Here is a 17,393-nt window from a genome sequence, read left to right as displayed (position 1 = left end):
ACGTGAAAAATCATCATCCTCTTGACAATCTAGACGGCGGCCACAGCGGCTGCCCCATTTCCATCCTTCTTGACGCTCTTCCACTCCAAACCAGCGCACGCCACAAAAGCAACAGCCGCACACGCGAGAGTGACGTAGAACGTATCCCGGAGTCCGACCATGTACGCATCGAGAACGTCGCCCAGCGCATCCTCCCTTCCCAATCTCTCGAGAAGCTCCCGCACCTGATCAGCTCCAGAGTTGATGAAGATGCGCGGCTCGATGCCCGGCACGTTCTTGCGGACGCCGTCCATGAGCCCCGTCTGGAACAGTGACTGCGCGACGGCGATCATGACTGCGCCGCCGAGGGCCTGGAAGAACTGCACGCAGGCCGTGGCTACTGGCACATCTTCGAGCTTGAGCACCGTCTGCACGACAAGGACGCCGAGTTGGAAGCCTGGGCCGACGCCGAGGCCGGCGAGAACCTGGAAGCCGAACCACTTCGGCAGACCAGTGCCGACGTCGAGAGTCGTCAGCGCGCCGGCGCCAGCGACGAAGAGGGCGAGGCAGGGGAGCGTGACGGCGCTGTAGTAGCCGAGCCAGGAGATGAGCGCGCCGCTGACGATGGAAGACAGGACGACAGAGAGGAGCAGTGGGAGAATCTTGATGCCGGCCTGGACGGCCGACACGCCCTGCACGGCTTGGAAGTACAGACTGAGATAGTAGATGAGCGGGAAGAAGGCACCGCCAAAACAAAAAGCGAAGAGCATGGCGCAGACGACATTGCGATTTCGGAAAAGCCAAGGGGGCAGGGTGCCGTTGGGACCCTTGCGCAGCTGAACGACGCCAAAGAGAACGAGCAGGCCGGCGAAGCAGACGAACAGGCCAATGGTCGTGGGAGCATTCCATTTGTACTTGTTGCCGCCCCACTGCAGGGCGAGCAGGAGGGAGACGATGGCCGGCAAGAAGAGGAGGGCACCGATTATGTCGAGTCGCTTGACACGTTCCTTGACGGTGAGGCCCTGCAGATTGTGCGAATTCTTGGGCAGATGCAGGAAGAAGACGATGACGGCCATGGCGACGCCTCCGATGGGCAGGTTGATGTAGAAGCACCAGCGCCAGGTGGCATGGTCAGTCAGGGCACCGCCGAGAAGAGGGCCGGCTACCGAGGCGATGCCCCACATGCCGCCGATGAGGCCGAATGCCAGGGCCGAAGACGCAACGGCATGGTGTAGGACAGGATGACGATGGATCCGGAGAACAGACCAGCTGTGCCGATGCCAGCAACCGCACGACCGATGATGAAAGCGGTCGAGGTGGGCGCGGCAGCGGTGACGACGCTGCCGACCTCGAAAATGAAGATGGCGATGAGAAAGGCGATCTTGACGTTGAAATGCTTATAAATGGCACCATAGAGGGGCTGCAGCGCTGTCGTGGTCAAGAGGTAGGCAGAGCCGTACCAGCCGATGTCGCCGACCGAGTTGTACTGCGCCGTGATGGCGCCCAGGGCCGGGGCGATGATTGTCTGGTCGAGGGCGACGAGGAAAACCGCGAGGCACAGTGAAGTGAGAATGAGCGTGAGCTTGAGGCCTTTGGGGTAGATGGATTCATCTTCGACGGAGCCGTTGGCGTTTGCATCCGCGGCTGGCTCATCTTGACTTTTCTCGACGGGCTTCTCCGCTGCGCCGTCGTCAAGTGTCTTTTCATCAAAGGCTCTATCTCTATCGACTGATGCCTTCTCATCAATGGGGTCGTGGGTGGGCACCTCTGTCGAGGTGGTGTCGTCGCTCTTCTCCAGCTGCGGCTGTGGTTGAGGTTGGGCGTGTACTTGGGTCGGCTTGACCTCGACGGGTGTGGTTTCCGGCGGCGAAGCCATATTGCAAAGCTAGATAGAGAGACACGCCAGGGAGCAGGATGAGTCTGGATTCCAAGGGGTTCATAAGGCGAGGTGGGAGGCGGCCAATATGGTCTGGGTGTGTTCTGTCCTTCGCGGTTGCTAGTATGGGCTGGACTATGACTGCTGGCGTCGTCCGGTCCGGGTGGAGGCTGTCAGGAGAACGGAAGTGGGACAGCAGGAGGGTTTTAGTAGTGCGCAAATTGCAGTGAAGTTATTGACGAGAAGCAAATTCATACAAGGGGGGGAAGAGAATGATGACGCGACGAAACAAAGAAAACAAAATGCAGCAGAAGCAATGGCGACTAGTGAGTGCGTCGCGCAACGGTCTTTCCTGGACGAAACGAAAGACCGAAGTCCGAGTTCGATTTCGCACGTTTTTGTTGGGCCGTCTACCGAGCAGGAGCAAGAGCAAGGGACTGGACCTGGCGACTGGTACGGAACCAGGAAGGAAATCCAAACCGTGCATGGGAAGCAGGCAAGGCAGGGTCCGCCGGGTGCACTTTCCACTGGCGCCCAAGGCCGAGCTGAACTTTCGGCCCCTCCCTCGCAATTTGGAGAGACATGGGGCCGGCGGCGGCGTGACAGCAAGGGGAAGCGACCAGACCCCAAAGTCCCTTCCCTCTTTCATCTCCGTCCACGCTGTTGCCTGGGCTTGCAGCACTACAGGGCGTCCTAGCCATAGGCCAACGGTCAGCGGCAGGCAGAGAGGTACGGTACGCCACAAGTCTTACCAGTACCTGCCTAGAACATCATCCGACGACATCAAGAGAGGAGAATTGCTGGTCCCCCTCTTCTCTCGTTGGCCGGACAAGCCTGTCAGTAGATGGAGAGCAGCAGCCATCAGGCAACAGTGCTGGATCGGAGTAGCAGGGGCCCAATCGGACGAAGACGCCGTTCACTGGCCTGCGCGATCGTGAGAGCCATTTCGGAGCTACCGACCTTGGTACCTAAGGTAAAGTAGCTAAGGTACCTAGGTACCATAACTAGGTACCGTACCTAAGGTCACTAGTCATCTTACTTTGCCTAGCAGCCCCAGTGTCCTCGTTCACCTTGCTGACGAACAGTCATGTTCAGCGTCGTGCACATCACCTGCACAGATTTGCTGCCCCATTCACGTACGACGCTGTGACGATGGTGTCCCCAACACCCGTCCCGTCATCCGTTGGATGCTGCCCCACGCATAGGGCTGGCCCCATCAGGACTCGGCCTTCCCCGGATACCGAGCGCTGATCTCTGGTGTGGTTCTCGGGCTAAACCCACCGACGAACCCACCAGGAGAAAAAAACATCGTCACTCGGATGAACTCGAAGGCCGATCGATGCGACGCAACTCGAATGCCCTTCGCTATTCTCATAGGCCACACTGATACATACAATCATCCATCTTCCCTGAAGCACGCCATTTCCAGTCTGCAGTGCATGACGTCAACGAAGGCCGTCTGCCTAAATGTAGTACATCGTGTCCTGGAGCCGTGCATGCACCACCTTGGCCCCGTCATCTGCCGACATGCCTCCGCCGCTGCGCACCGACGACGACATGGTGTCCGAGACGTCAAAATACTCGGGCCTGTGCACCCGCGCCCGTTCGCACACAATGTCCGCGTAGTACGCCGGCGGGCAGATGCTGACGGCCTTGGTGGCCCGCCCAAAGAGGTAACACAGATCGTGCGTGAACTTTTCCAGCTGATTGGCCGCCTGCTCCGTCATGCCGTAGTTGGTTGTGAATATCTCGTCCAGCAGCACCGTGTACCGCGCCGGCCGCGCCGTGCCCTTCAGCGCCGTGTGCGCCGTCAGGAAGAAGTCCCAGTACCGCGCCTGCGTCACGCCCCGGTCCACCACCGTGCCGTTCTTAATGTTGCGCGACTTGCCATCCATGTGGTCTTCGCGAGTCGGGTAGAACCGTGTTTGGTGCCGCTTGACCGACACAATGATGGAGAGCTTAGGCGTGCGGCCATTCGGATACATGACGCGGCACGCTTCGCGCATCTGTGGCAGCTCGTGCTCAAGCACCTGGCTGAACTGACCCTCTGAGACGCCATCGCGGTAGACGATGATGAACTCGGGGAGCGACTGCCGGTTCTTCTTGCGCCAGAGCTCCAGCCGCGACTTGAAGCTCTCCAGGAGTTTGCTGTCCAGCATCTCCTGGCCCGCCTCCTGCTCCCACGCCACGGCCGGCCACTGTCCCAGATCCTTGTCAACGCTAGCCACGAGGCCGACGATGCTCGGCGGCAGGTCCTTGTCGCCTGGCCGCAGACCCATGTTGGTGGGGTGTGTGACATCGTAGCCGACGACCATTGTCTTGCCCTGGGCCACGATGCCGATGGGATCCTTGACCCTGTGGTTGATGCCGCCGTTCTTCAGGTTCCACTTGAGACCGATGTTGGCGAACGTCATGGGATTCTCCTTGGTGAATGTCTTCTCCACGGCGCAAATGGTGTGGAATCCAAATTGGCAGTCGCCCAGCGTCTTGATGACACTGTAGAGAGTTGTGTCCTGGCGCGGCAGGATGACGAGCACGAAGAGGTTAGGCGGCCCTTTGGCAGCCCTTTGCTCAAGTTCCTTGAACGCCGCCTCCACGTCGTCCTGGTATCGGAACGACGAAGTGCGTACCCGAAGACCTCGACGAGGGGCGGTGTCGATGGGGATACCCGTGTTCGCTAGGAAGGCGGCAAAATTGCCCACCGCTTCGGCAGCATCGGTGTAGCGCTCGCTCTCCGTTACCTGCACCCAGGCCCAGTTCATGATCTTGGGGCCTGCCTCGGCAACTTGCACATCCCGCATGTTCCATCCGCCGCCAAACGTCCTCACCTCCTTGTTTTTGAGGTAAAGGACCGAGGGTGACTGGAGCTCACGGCCCCAGACCGTCAGGAGGCGCCGGTCGATGGTCAGGCCAAATTGCTGGAGCGTCGGGTTCTCATCCAGGCCCAGCGCGCTGCGACTTTCCGTGCTGATCGAGAGGGCGTTGGCAAACGGAGACCGGCAGGCAAAGTCGAGCATCAACGTTGTCTCCTCGCCGCTGAGCTTGGACCGCACCGACTGACCCTCAATGATGGTACAACGCTCGGCGGGCACATACATCGGCTTGTCGGGTCGTCCTAGGTTGACGAGTGGAAGCTTCGCGTCAAAGTCAATGCCGTACTCTACATTCAAAGTTAGCGTGAAGCTTTGAGACAGGTTAAGGAGACAGTCCACATACTCCACTTTGAGTATTCATGAACGGTGTAGAGACCTGGACGCCTGTTGCCCATCACAGTCGTCTCGCCTTCGCGAAGTTCCATCTTGAACCATACGTCTTTGGGTCCGCCCCACTGGAAGTTCTGTTTGAACTTGACAGTCTCGCTTTTAAGAACGTCCCTGTTAATCTGCGAGCTGCTGATTCCAGCAAGGCCCGATATTGTTTTCTTCGCCTCATAGTCACGGCCATTGCCGTCCCTGAAGACGCACCTGACGCGTGCTTTGCTGAGAAAGTTGGACAGGGCCTTGGTCTTGGCGGTAGTGCCTGGGTCGGGCGGGTTCGTTCCGCCGTACTGCGCGATATTGGCCCAACGGCAGAGGTCGGCAACCGAAACGGCAGTCCTGAAGATGCCGCTGGTGACATTGACGTTGAGGAGGGCACGTCCTGTGCCAAGACGGACACTCTGAAAGTATCCACGGATGGCAGAGATCCGATTGTTCACGCCGAGCTGCTTCTCGACGCACGTTGGGCCGATAGGGAAGAACCGAGCGCTTCCGACGGGCGAGACTTCGGGGTTCTTGCGCGGGGTGTAGCCAAGGATGACGCCGAGGGCATCGACGGGGACGGCAAACTTGGGGAAGCCATTGGGATCGCCCTTGTCCGTCATGGTCTTGAGATACTGCAAAGTGGCGTCGAACGAGGCTTCGATGGGATCAACGATCCGGACAAAGAAGTTTTCGGTCCTATTGCTATTCTCACCCTTGAAGGTTACCTCAAGGCAATCATCGTTGTACTTGAGCTTGTGAAGCGAAATGAGCTTGCTCTTGAACTCGGTGGCGAGGATCGCTTTCGGATCCTCCTCGCGCAGCTTGTCCATAGCGAGCTGGATGATGATGGCTAGCTTTCGTCCCGAGACATCTGACTTCAGTGCCTTGTTTTTGATCCTGGTCTTCGGATCGACCTGCCGCTGAGCGCCCTTGTTGGGGCGAACTTTGTGTACCTCAAGGTTGTAAGCGTACACAACCTTTGGCTTGACGCCCATCTCGAAGTAGTTCGCCCAGAGCACCACCTTGTTTCCCTTGGTTCCGTATGCAGGACGGAGGGGGAACAGCAAATCAGCCTCACCGGACATTTTGAGCTTGCTCATCTTTATGCTCAGGCCCTGAGACTGATAAGCGGCCACGAGCTTGTTTTCCAAAGCCGTAACTGTGGCGCTAGGTTCTGGGATGGCCTGGTCTTGCCTGAAGTAGTGTCAGTATTGGTTACTACGCATGTGAAATGGGACATGAGAAGAGAGACAAACCCAAAGACACGATGAGGCTCGCCTTCGAACGGCTCGGCGCGAGGGGCGAATCCGCCGCGGCCTCCACGTCCTCGGAAGCCGCCACCACCACGATCGCCTCGGTAGCCACCTCCACCACGATCGCCTCGGTAGCCACCTCCACCACCGCCACCGCGGTCGCCATACGTGCTGCCTCCTCCACGATCTCCACGGTAACTGCCCCGGCCTCCACGGTCACCACCATACCCACCGCGGCCGCCCCCAAAGGCGCTGCCGCGACCTCGATCTCCCCCGCGCCCACGATCCCCTCCGCGTCCACGATCCACTCCGTGCCCACGATCTCCACCACGGCCTCGGTCTCCGCCTCGGTCTCCCCCGCGGCCTCCGCCGCGACCGCCCCGTGAATGATCAGCCATGATGCAAAACGGTGAGCGACAGGTTTGGTGAAGATGTTCGAGTCCAAGTTCAGCGACGTAGAATTAGCAGGTCAGGACGAATGGGAGGCGAATATAGAGGCTTCCAAGCTTTAGTGATAGTGTGATGTGAGTTTATTGAGTAATGGGCGGGTGTCGCTCGAAGAATTAGATATCCGAGGCGTGGTGAGAGTTTTTGACTGTCGTGTTGAAGGCGTTCCGTTTGCCGGACTGCCCAATCCTCCTGCCTAGGCCAACAAAATCCTTGCGCAAAGGGCTACCAAACGCAAAGATACTCTTGGTTCGAAGGGAACTCCCTTTGATCAGGCTACCTGTAGAAGCGCGTTTATGGAAGCATGAAGCTCGCGGACGGGGTTTGCGTCAAGAAGAGCAAGCCTCGGTTTGCCATGGGTCCAATGGATGCAAGCTTCCAAGGGGTCGTCGTTGGTGCACTTGTTAGCATGCGATAGCAGGAAGTGGGTTGTGAGGTGAGACAGAGAAACACTCCGGAGACTCTTTTTTTGTTTTTGAAAAGACGAGACTGATCACGGGTCCTGAGCCAAATGTTCGATGATGCCCTGCTCCGATCGACAGGTGTGTGAGAATCCAAACTGGAAGACGAGGTAGCTGAGCTGAGGCACCTGGGCACGCACTACACCCCTAGTGGATCATCTAGGCGGGAGGCCCACTAGTGGGTATTTCCACTTTGTCCCCCGCCCGCCTTCTGCCGAGCCTCAACATGAATGGCTGGCCAGAGAACATCAAGACGAGGAGGTCATGTCTGGGGTTGGTTGGCCTCCTTTGACATCCCCAGGTGTCAATTCACGCCAGACAATGAATGTCAAGCATGCGGCTTACCATGTGGGTGGTGTAGCGTCATCGACCAGTCGGGATCGTAGCCGTCTGGGGGCGAGAGGCACGGCGGCACAAGTCTCCCCATACGTCCCGACGTGATAGCACGCTACAGTGACAATCCGTCTGCATTGGCTACCGTCATGACTCCAGGATGATGGTCCGAGGGATGTGCCGCAACTTGAGAAGTCGTGCAAATTGCTGGGTGCGGACAAATCCATTGATACAGAACTGGATTTGCCCTTGAAGCGACGCATCGCCGTGATGGAAGGAAATCAGGTTCTTTAGAATTGATGATAAGCTGGCAGTTGTTTTGTTCTTTCTTGCTGGAGATCCAATGTTGTGTCGGCAAGACAGCTTGTGGGTGAGCTCCATCCAAGAAAGGCACACCGCTCCGCTAGCTACCTGGAGCATGCGTGGATGGATGAGCTGTCACAACGCTATTTGCAGCTCTCAATCATTGCCGTGACGCTGGTCCAACCGACAATTGCAAGGGTAGCTTTCGCCACTGGATCGATGCAGCTACCCAACTGGAATGGTGGGGTGCCCGGATTGGCCAGCCACCAAATCAAGAAGAAACCATGAGGGAGTCGTGACGGATGTCTCGGGGTAGCACGCAGGACGCTGTCCCCTGCAATGTTGTGTAGGTAGAAGCCAAACTTGGACAGTGGTGGTGGGGTGGTCTGCTCCCTACTCGATCAAATGTCCTGCCGTGGCGACGGCTAGAATGTCCTTCTCGAGCCCTCCAATGTGAACAAACTCAATGCCTGCAGCTTGGAGAGCGCCTCGGCCAGTGTTGTCACTGACGAATTTCTCTGGCTCCTGCACGCCGACGTAGACGGCCGTGATGAGGTGCTTCAGGCGGAGGATGCGTTTCACGCAGGGCAGGTTGCCACTGAGCCGCTCCGAGCAAGGTTCCATCGTCGTGTATAGGATCAAGGGTGGTGACTGGACGGCCGTGGCGAGCTCCTCTTCCGTCACACGGTGGGCGGCCGCAAACTTCATGAAGCAGCACTGCTCGGCATGTGTGTTGCCTTCGAGTTCCAGCGTGTAGCCGGTGGAGACGATGGCGTTGGTATTGGGGTCGACGAGAACCGCGCCTACACTGTAGTTTGTCGATTTCGGAGGCGATCGGGCCGCTAGAGACAGAGCGTACTGGAGATACGCCTTGTGATCACCAGGATTGATGGGCGGCGCTGGCTCGGTGCCTGTCATTGAAGCCATGGTTACAACTGTGAAGTTGCAGGCGCGATTGAGAATCAGCGATTGTCGATCGACCTTGTCCTGAGTACCAAGAAAAAGCCGGTGTCCTTCTTGACGAGCTTCGTCTCTGTCAGTGGGTAGTCAGTCATACACCTGATTCGCCTTGCCACTCTGCCTGAGATGCAGATGTGAAAAGGCAGACTGGTCAGGGAGGGGTAGAGTGATGGAGATCCTCTTGCGGGGCTATTACTCCAGCTGCCACCGGCACTGCAAGCGCCGATTGCCGACTTGACCCCCACTTGGAGCTCACCTAGCCTGCCACTTTATGCGGACGCGTCGAAACGCGTTCATGGCTGATGCTCTGCCCGCTCAACGCACCAAGAACGACCACACATTCATCAAACACTCAACAGATCGACAATGTCTTCCTCCGACGATCTGATTGATGGCGAGCCGCCAGTCATCGACCCTTACGAGACGCTGGGTCTCGAGCGGGAGGCTACTGCCGACCAGGTGAAGTCGGCCTACCGCAAAGCAGCGTTGAAGAACCACCCAGGTAGGCAGCAAAGCTCCATGCCCAGCCTCAAGCTGTGTGCACGCGTTAACTTGAGCCAAACAGACAAGGTCCCCGAAGACAAAAAGTCTGAGGCCAACGAAAAGTTCCAGTCCATCGCCTTCGCCTATGCCATCCTATCCGACCCTGCGCGCCGCAAGCGCTACGACACGACCGGCTCGACCTCTGAATCCATCGTAGACGCCGATGGCTTCAACTGGTCCGACTTCTACCGTGAGCAGTACCGCGATTCCATCTCGGCAGATGCCATCGAGAAGTTTGCCGCCAAGTACAAGGGCTCCGACGAGGAGAAGGATGACGTGCTCGTGGCGTACGAGGAGCACAAGGGCAAGATGGACCAAATTTACGAATCAGTCATGCTGAGCGACGTGCTCGAGGACGATGAGCGTTTCCGCTCCATAATCGATGCGGCTATCAAGGCGGGAGATGTACCACCCTTCACGGCCTACACGAAGGAGAGCGCCAAGTCCAAAACGGCACGGGTCAAGGCCGCGAAAGCAGAGGGACAGGAGGCCGAGGAATACGCAAAGGAGCTGGGCGTACACGACAAGCTGTTTGGCAACAAGAAGAAGGGCAAGAAGAACAAGAAGGACGATGAGATGGATCTGGCTGCGTTGATCCAGCAGAACCAGGCGAAGCGGGCCAACTTTCTCCAAGACCTCGAGGCCAAATACGCAGCGCCGAGCAAGACGAAGACAGGCAAGAAGAGGGTTGTTGAGGAGGAGCCCTCGGAGGAGGCTTTTCAGGCGGCGGCTGCGAGGCTCAAGAAAGCCAAGGCCTCTGAGTCAAGTCGGCCAACAAGGAGCTCCAAGAGATGAGCGTGAGCTGGTAGGGAAGTCAATCGGCGCATGGGATGATGGTACTTTGGGTTGGCTTTTCACGATGTGTAGCTCATGGATTATGTGGCGTTGGGCCTAGGCTATACCAAGACAGATCATATTCTGAATGAATTCGTTACAGAGCTTTGCTCAAGTGATTGCATTGATGATTTGCCACTCGCCCAGACTGACTGCGGCTTCAGGGTGAAATTTGGTGAGCTGGGCCGGTTGTCGCTGGGTCAACGGGTCCCTCTGTGCTACCTATCCCAACCTGCAACTGCGTCACCAGGGCGCACCATGCGACTCCACATTGGTTTAAAGTGCTCGCATGCATCTGCTATCGACGCGTCTCAATTTGGACCGCGTCAAACGAGACACGACAAGGTGTCCTACCTTCAGCGCCTGCGACATCTCTCCATCATCCTCAAAGCGCAGTTTGCCGACCATGCCATGACCAGCGCATCCACTGACCTGTACCCTCAATACTGCTTCCACCTCTCCCCCACGTTCGATCAATGGTGCCTGCTCACCGCGGCGACCATTCACGCCCTCGACACGCACCGCGAGTATGAAGGTAGGCGTCTCCATCCACCTTCATCTTCCCGGGCGGCAAACACTAACAAGGCTCACGCAGGGCAAGGTCTGTTCTTCCACCGCAATCTTCCCGTGAAATGGGTACGCCTCGTCGGCGTGGTAGTCGCCATCGATGATGTCTACAACCGTCGCATCTTCACCATTGACGACAGCAGCGGCGCCTGCATCGAGTGTAATGTTGCCGTCAAAGTCATCCCTGCCGTACTTCCGACCTTTGGGGACAAGGATCCGCTAGCGTATGCGCCTCGACGACTCGAATTTCTGCAGCCGGGTTGCGATGATGTTGATGTCGGCGCCGTGGTAGACATCAAGGGGAGCGTGGCGCTTTTTCGCGATGAGAAGACGGTCAAGATACAAAAGGTCAAGATGGTAAGGTCCACGGCCCAAGAGGTTGCGCTCTGGGAGAAGAGGGATAATTTCAAGCGCGATGTGCTGGGGGTGCCCTGGGTGGTGGGTGAGAAGCAGATGCGACGGTGTCGGCGGGAGGCCGAGGGGCGAGAGAGGAAAGAGAAGCGCGAGGAAAAGGACAGACAGCGACGTGAGGCGGAGAACGGTGAGCCGGTTACAGGGCTGGAGAGGGCCAGTGGTGCAAGGCTGACAAGCACGTACATCGCTGACGATGAGGTGCCCGAGGCTCAAGACCGGGCTGTCACCGGCCTCGAAAAAAAATCAGGGAGGAAGGTGGTGAGTGCTGGAGCATCTGCTGATGAAAGCCGCGGCGACGATGGCGCGACTGGCGAAATATCTACGAGGTCCGGGAAGTCAAGACCTGCCACATTTGTCACAGCGTTGTCTCAAGGCCTCGAAAGCTCACAATCAAAACGTCACCACAAGAATGTCGGTGTTCGTCACGACAACAAGCGGCATATGAACGAAGGTTCTGGCTCGGCGATGTCGACAAGGACCTCCGGACCCAATGTTGACCTTCAAGTCAGGCCGAGAGCCGAGGGCCTGGAGCGCTCACAGCCGACGTTGTGGCTCGCTGAAGAGAATCCAGCGAGGTCTGAGCAGCCAGCGAGGAATCAGATGCAAGGGCTTGAGGGGTCAAGACCGCCTGCCAGACAGCGCTCGGTGGCATTTATGGAAGAGGGCTGTGGAAGAAGGAATACTCCAACACACGCTGATCAATCCACCAAGTCAACTGGAGAGCACCCGAAGATGGGACAGGCAGAAGGTTTGGAGAGGTCACGTAGAGCTACCCATTACAGGCCAGACGACGTGGGTGAGGGACGCCCACGACACCTCTCTGTCGAGCCGAACGTACTCGGGCAACGAAAAAAGAAGTTGGGCTCATGAGGCTAGCACAGACGGTTCTGAGACGTACAATTGGTACAGACCGTCTATTTATGAGAATCAATGGGGCATGGGCGTTTCGGCATGGGATTTCGATTTTACCAACATAGGCCTATATGTATCGCGGATGGCGCTGGCGCTCCGCATGAGACTGAATATCAGTTGGCTTCGTTTTGGTGAACAGCAACTATCTCGTGCTTTGTGATGTCCGGTCATGCGACTGAACATCCACATGATGCACCTGGCCGTGCAACAACAGCCTTGGTAACGACAACTGGAATGCTTCATCAACCAGCCAAGAAGCCTGGCTCGTGGCTTTGGCGGCCTGCCCCTCCACCGTCGCAATTCACGCTTGGCATATTCCTCGGACCTCACCTCACAACCTGCCATGCATCTCAATCAGACGACAATGGTCCAGTCAATTTAATTGAGCACAGGGGTTCGAAGTAGTATTTTGTCTTCATTTCAGTATTATGGATGTGGCAGCATGTTGACAAGTGAGTAGAATGGACCCACGCCAAGGGCAACGCGTCAGTGGTGAGGGGCTACCGGCCGGCTTGACCCTGTCGTGTGTGTGTCATCCGTACCTTCCCAGGCCGTTGAGTTCGTCTTCCAAGTCTCAAATCGCCAAAATCAAGAGTAGCACGCGGCCCTTGCCACATGCCTCTGAGACCAAAAGGACCCTTTACTTCTTGTCTCAGGCTGCACTTCCCCGAAACGCCAAAACTAGCTACTTTGGTGTCGTCTCTTGTCCCCGTCAATTGCTTGTGGCGTCGTTTTTTCTCGCTCCGGGAATTGCTCAGCAACTTGCCGACCAGACGAACCAGCAGCTAGCTTCGCCAAACCTCGAATCATATGCTCCTCATTCCTTAGTATCCTTGCATATACCGCTCGATATCGCACGCCTCCTTACGGCAGACTACGCACCAGTATCCGCCACGCCTGGTCTGGCATTCCTCCAAGAGTAAGCCCAGTCTATTGTGAATGAGACACACATTCCACCTGCCCACGTTGCGCGGTAACCCACTGGAGCCGAGAGATCGCAGAATTCGCCTCGGACTGCACGGAGTCATCTTCCCGGAGAAGCAAAGCAGCTGGTGCTGTATGCCGGGTCGACATGTTGCGGTTATATCAATGGCGAACTACCGCCATCCCATCTATCACTCGGAAAACCTCTACCAGCTGCTCGCCTCGACATTTGGCTCGCTATCCCAATCAAATCTTGAATACCTGCACCCCAACACGAACCACATCTGCTCCCGAAAGACTGACTGATACTTCTTGACCATGGCCCCCGCCCCCGCCCGAATGGGCTTGAACCTCGTGAGTTGGCTGGTGAAGCTGACTGTTCTGCAGGTATCTCTTCGGGGCAACGCCATTGGCGATTTACATCATCACCACCAGCATCGGCAGAACGCCCGCCAAGACTTCTCCCCGGGAACAGCTCTCCAACTCTTCGAGCCTCGGGTAGCTCCAATCGACGACAGCTTACTCGCAACTTGCGCAACAGAGACAGTTCTCTACACACTGACCCTCCTTGCCCCGCGCACTACAACTAGTACACACGCGGACGGGACATATTCCGCTTCGTCGGTCCCGATATTCGCTCCCAACGAGACGGTTCCAGTGACGACTCGTGTTGTTCAGACAGGAGTCGCTCAGATCCCGGCTACGCTGTCTGGCAAGAGGCCTGAAACCACAGGTGTTGTTGACTCGGGGCTTGACCTGAAAGGCAAAGTCACATCTATTCCCATTATCCAGGCACCCATTACAACACCAACATCGCTCATTCGAACCGTCTCCAACTCTACGGCGACATCGGCCATTGTGGATAAACCCATCTCTACAGTCACTATGCCTTCAGGAGACATATTCGCGGACCCCATCGCCACGGCGGCGCCCCCTTCTCAATTCCAGATTCGCAATGACCACCCGGTTGAAAAGAAGGGCGTCAACTCCACAACTCCAGTGCAGACGAATAAGTTCTTTGGAAACTTCCTGGTTGGGAGTCAGAGCGCTCCAGCTTTTACTCACCCCTACTCTGTCGCGTGGGCGGCGGGCAAGGGGGCAGCAGGTAGCTGGGGTATGGCCATCTCCCACATTGAAGCGAGCCAGCGAGTGTTTGGCAAAGCTAGACCTGGATCAGGAGGAGAAGCTTCATATTTCATCAACCCGATCGGTATCCAGTCTCTGATTGTTAGCTCCAAAGATCTTGGTAAAGACACAGTAATCGCAACAGACAGCATCACTGCTTTCTCGGCCCGGGTCCACTTGCGGCCCAATGCGACAGCCGTGCCGGCTGTATCTTTCCCGCTGGTCCAGGGCATGGCCTTTGTCACCGCTCAGTTTGCGGGCGCGATACCCGTCATCCAGAGTGGCGTTTTCTTCCGAAACGTCACGAAGGTGACTACTGACCCCAAACCTGGTGTTGCCAAATTCAACTTTCACCTGGAAGACGGCAGAACCTGGAGAATCTATGCCTACGCGACAAAGGGAGACCCGTTGGAGCTACAGGTCATCAACAACGGCTATGCGGAGGCCAAAAGCCCCTTCTACGGTATAATTCAGGTGGCTAAGGACCCTGGCAATGCCGAGGCTCTGTACGATGAAGCGGCTGGTGTTTTCCCTACAACCGTCGTGTTGTCAGGGTCAACCCGTAACAAAGCGGGTTCATACACCTTCAAGTTCGCCAAGGACGGTCATCAACAAGGCAAGCTTGTCATGTATGCTCTGCCCCACCACGTTGAGTCCTTTGACGACAACACGCGAGCGGCAGTTCGTGAGGTGAAGTTGCAGACCACAACCAAGGGCATTGCCACTGCCGTCATGGCGGATGAGTGGACCATGGTCGAGCAAAATATGCCCTTGGACATGACTTTTGCTCCCTGGGACCCCGAGAGGGGCACCATGACGAAAATGTCGGACGAAGCGAGGGCTTTGATTCGCGGGATCGCAGTCCAGGAGGCTTCTCAGAATATGGCCGCTCAGTCTGACCTGGATTCGATGTATTTTAGTGGAAAGGTGAGTTCAAGATTCGGATTATTATTGAACCAGAGCTCATGCGATCATAGGCACTCGCAAAGTTCGCCATCATGCTCACGGTTATCAACGACCTCCTCGACGACAGGAAACTTGCAGAACCGGCGCTAGGGAAACTCAAGCAGGCATTCGCACGCTTTGCCGCCAACAAGCAAAAGTTTCCCCTGGTATATGAGCGTGAGTACTGCCAAATCCCATGATCATGCTGCAAAACTGACATGTCTAGGATCATGGGGTGGTCTGGTCTCGTCTGCTTCCTACGTCACCGGAAACAGTGGCGCAGATTTCGGCAACACGTACTATAACGACCACCACTTCCATTACGCATACCACGTCTTGGCCGCCGCCGTCATCGGTCATCTGGACCCCAGCTGGATCCCCGAAAACAAGGCGTACGTCAACGTGTTGGTTCGCGACTTTGCGAACCCGAGTGTCCACGACATGTACTTCCCGCAATCAAGGTCTTTCGACTGGTTCCACGGTCATTCCTGGGCTCAGGGTCTTTTTGAGTCCTATGACGGTAAAGACCAAGAGTCAAGCTCTGAGGACATGATGCAGGCATACGCCATCAAGATGTGGGGTACAGTGTCGGGCGACGCCAAAATGGCTGCCAGAGGAAACCTCATGCTCTCCGTCCAGGCGCGTTCGCTGCAGCACTACTACCTCTATACGAAGGACAACAAGGTCCAGCCGGCCCAGTTTATTGGAAACAAGGTCGCGGGCATTCTGTTCGAGAACAAGATCGATCACACGACCTACTTTGGCGCCAACATTGAGTTCATACAAGGCATCCACATGATCCCTCTCCTCCCCTCATCGCCGCTCGTCCGAACGCGTCAGTTTGTCCAGGAAGAATGGGACGTGTACTTTAGCAACGGCCGGGCGCAGGATATCCAGGGCGGGTGGAAGGGCATCATCTTTGGCAACCTGGCCACACTCAACCCGAAGGCGGCGTGGGACTTTTTCAACTCGACCAACTTTGATCCTAGCTGGATCGATGGCGGTGCGAGCTTGACATGGTATCTCGCCTACTCTGCCGGTAAGTTTCCCGAGCTCGACCCTGTCCCTATGATTCGTAAGTGCTAACGATTATAGTCATGGGCGGCGTCTGATGCTGTGCGACGTTTGGATGAGAGCGAGACAAGGCATAGAGAGAATGGCGCTCTTCCTTTCGAAGAGGAGGACGGAACGGAAACGACAACGCCCACTAATGAGACATGGAATACGGAGAAACGACAACCCTAGACGACCAGCACCTAGATACCACGATTTGATTCGCAAAATGGATACATGAAAGGCAGCAATCGATGCTGTCACCACTTTACATATGTTCCTCATGGTGACTTTTTATGTGCCTTGGATGAGCTTTGGTGAAGCAAATGGCGAGCGGCAAATACCGACCTGGGAGGGCAGAAGTGCAGCCGCGCTGCGTCACTGGTGAGCACTTCGCGTCAAGTCTTACTTGCATAAGACGACGGCCAGCCTTGCCAAGCGATCGAGTCGGAACAAGCACAATAGCACACATAGCACAGTGACAACGTGCGTGGATACACCCCCTCCTTTCCGCAGATCAGATCAAAGTCCCGTCTCCTCCAATCCGAATCTTCGGGCCAGGGAGCTCTCTCGCTCTCTTCGAAGGTGGTGGGAGCTTCGAAAGCTTGACCAGACGTCTATCTATGCAGGGACTACCCATCAGACAGGGTTTCTCTCTCTCGAAGCGAGACCCAAGACCCAACGGTGTGACAGAATTCCTCATTGAAAACCACGGGCTAGGCAAAGATAGACACAACGAGACGAAACAAATAAACGTGGGCGAATGAATCCAGGGAAGGGGGGGGGGGGTCTGATGAGGGTGACGCGTCATCAACCCGATCCCCCGGGTTTTTGTGTGCGGCAGGGGGATTTTGCGGGGCGCGCGCGGCCTGGCGATGGGGACGGGAAAGGCGTGGCTCTTTTTTTTCTGGGTGTCTATGTCGAACTTTGGCGTAGGATGGGGAGGGGGTTGGAAAGCTTGGCTCTGAAGCTTGGTTTGACCTCACCTGTGGCGTTTCTGGATTGGACGATGACCGGCATGTCTGCTGGGAATCGTTTGCGTATAGATGGCGTTGCAACTTGGTGATGGCATGGAAGGAAGATGTCTTCGCGACAAGATGTTGAGACTGTGACCGAGTTGGGCGACTTCTATGGTCTGCTTCTTTGGGCGGCCTGCTTGGCTGACTGTTGTGCTTGCCGGTGAATCGACAGAGGCCGCAACGCCTTGTGATTTGAGACGTAT

The 17,393-nt window shown here is 56.6% G+C and overlaps 6 protein-coding genes across 6 annotated transcripts; 3 read left to right on the top strand and 3 right to left on the bottom strand.

Moving 5' to 3' along the window:
• Window positions 1–29: 29 nt before the first annotated feature.
• D7B24_003433 (uncharacterized protein) lies at window positions 30–1,855 on the bottom strand (the record flags this gene model as incomplete). The annotated part of the gene is made up of 2 exons (XM_028637624.1): window positions 30–1,141; window positions 1,198–1,855. 2 exons carry the CDS (start codon window positions 1,853–1,855, stop codon window positions 30–32), a joined length of 1,770 nt encoding a protein of 589 aa, XP_028499180.1.
• Window positions 1,856–3,318: 1,463 nt separating this feature from the next.
• Window positions 3,319–6,748, bottom strand: D7B24_003432 (uncharacterized protein; the record flags this gene model as incomplete). Its single annotated transcript, XM_028637623.1, has 3 exons — window positions 3,319–5,015; window positions 5,072–6,291; window positions 6,354–6,748. 3 exons carry the CDS (start codon window positions 6,746–6,748, stop codon window positions 3,319–3,321), a joined length of 3,312 nt encoding a protein of 1,103 aa, XP_028499179.1.
• A 1,539-nt stretch (window positions 6,749–8,287) lies between these two features.
• D7B24_003431 (uncharacterized protein) lies at window positions 8,288–8,821 on the bottom strand (the record flags this gene model as incomplete). The annotated part of the gene is made up of 1 exon (XM_028637622.1): window positions 8,288–8,821. One exon carries the CDS (start codon window positions 8,819–8,821, stop codon window positions 8,288–8,290), a length of 534 nt encoding a protein of 177 aa, XP_028499178.1.
• Window positions 8,822–9,220: 399 nt separating this feature from the next.
• D7B24_003430 (uncharacterized protein) lies at window positions 9,221–10,192 on the top strand (the record flags this gene model as incomplete). Its single annotated transcript, XM_028637621.1, has 1 exon — window positions 9,221–10,192. The coding sequence occupies one exon, from the start codon at window positions 9,221–9,223 to the stop codon at window positions 10,190–10,192; it is 972 nt and encodes a 323-aa protein (XP_028499177.1).
• Window positions 10,193–10,489: 297 nt separating this feature from the next.
• On the top strand, window positions 10,490–11,772 carry D7B24_003429 (uncharacterized protein; the record flags this gene model as incomplete). The annotated part of the gene is made up of 3 exons (XM_028637620.1): window positions 10,490–10,766; window positions 10,827–11,470; window positions 11,722–11,772. The coding sequence occupies 3 exons, from the start codon at window positions 10,490–10,492 to the stop codon at window positions 11,770–11,772; spliced, it is 972 nt and encodes a 323-aa protein (XP_028499176.1).
• Window positions 11,773–13,366: 1,594 nt separating this feature from the next.
• Window positions 13,367–16,204, top strand: D7B24_003428 (uncharacterized protein; the record flags this gene model as incomplete). The annotated part of the gene is made up of 3 exons (XM_028637619.1): window positions 13,367–15,100; window positions 15,151–15,295; window positions 15,345–16,204. 3 exons carry the CDS (start codon window positions 13,367–13,369, stop codon window positions 16,202–16,204), a joined length of 2,739 nt encoding a protein of 912 aa, XP_028499175.1.
• Between the last annotated feature and the right edge of the window lie 1,189 nt (window positions 16,205–17,393).

This window comes from Verticillium nonalfalfae (genome assembly GCF_003724135.2).
Source record: "Verticillium nonalfalfae strain VnAa140/NRRL 66861 chromosome Unknown scaffold_2, whole genome shotgun sequence".
NCBI classification, from domain to species: domain Eukaryota; kingdom Fungi; phylum Ascomycota; class Sordariomycetes; order Glomerellales; family Plectosphaerellaceae; genus Verticillium; species Verticillium nonalfalfae.
This window is presented reverse-complemented; position numbering and strand designations above follow the sequence as displayed.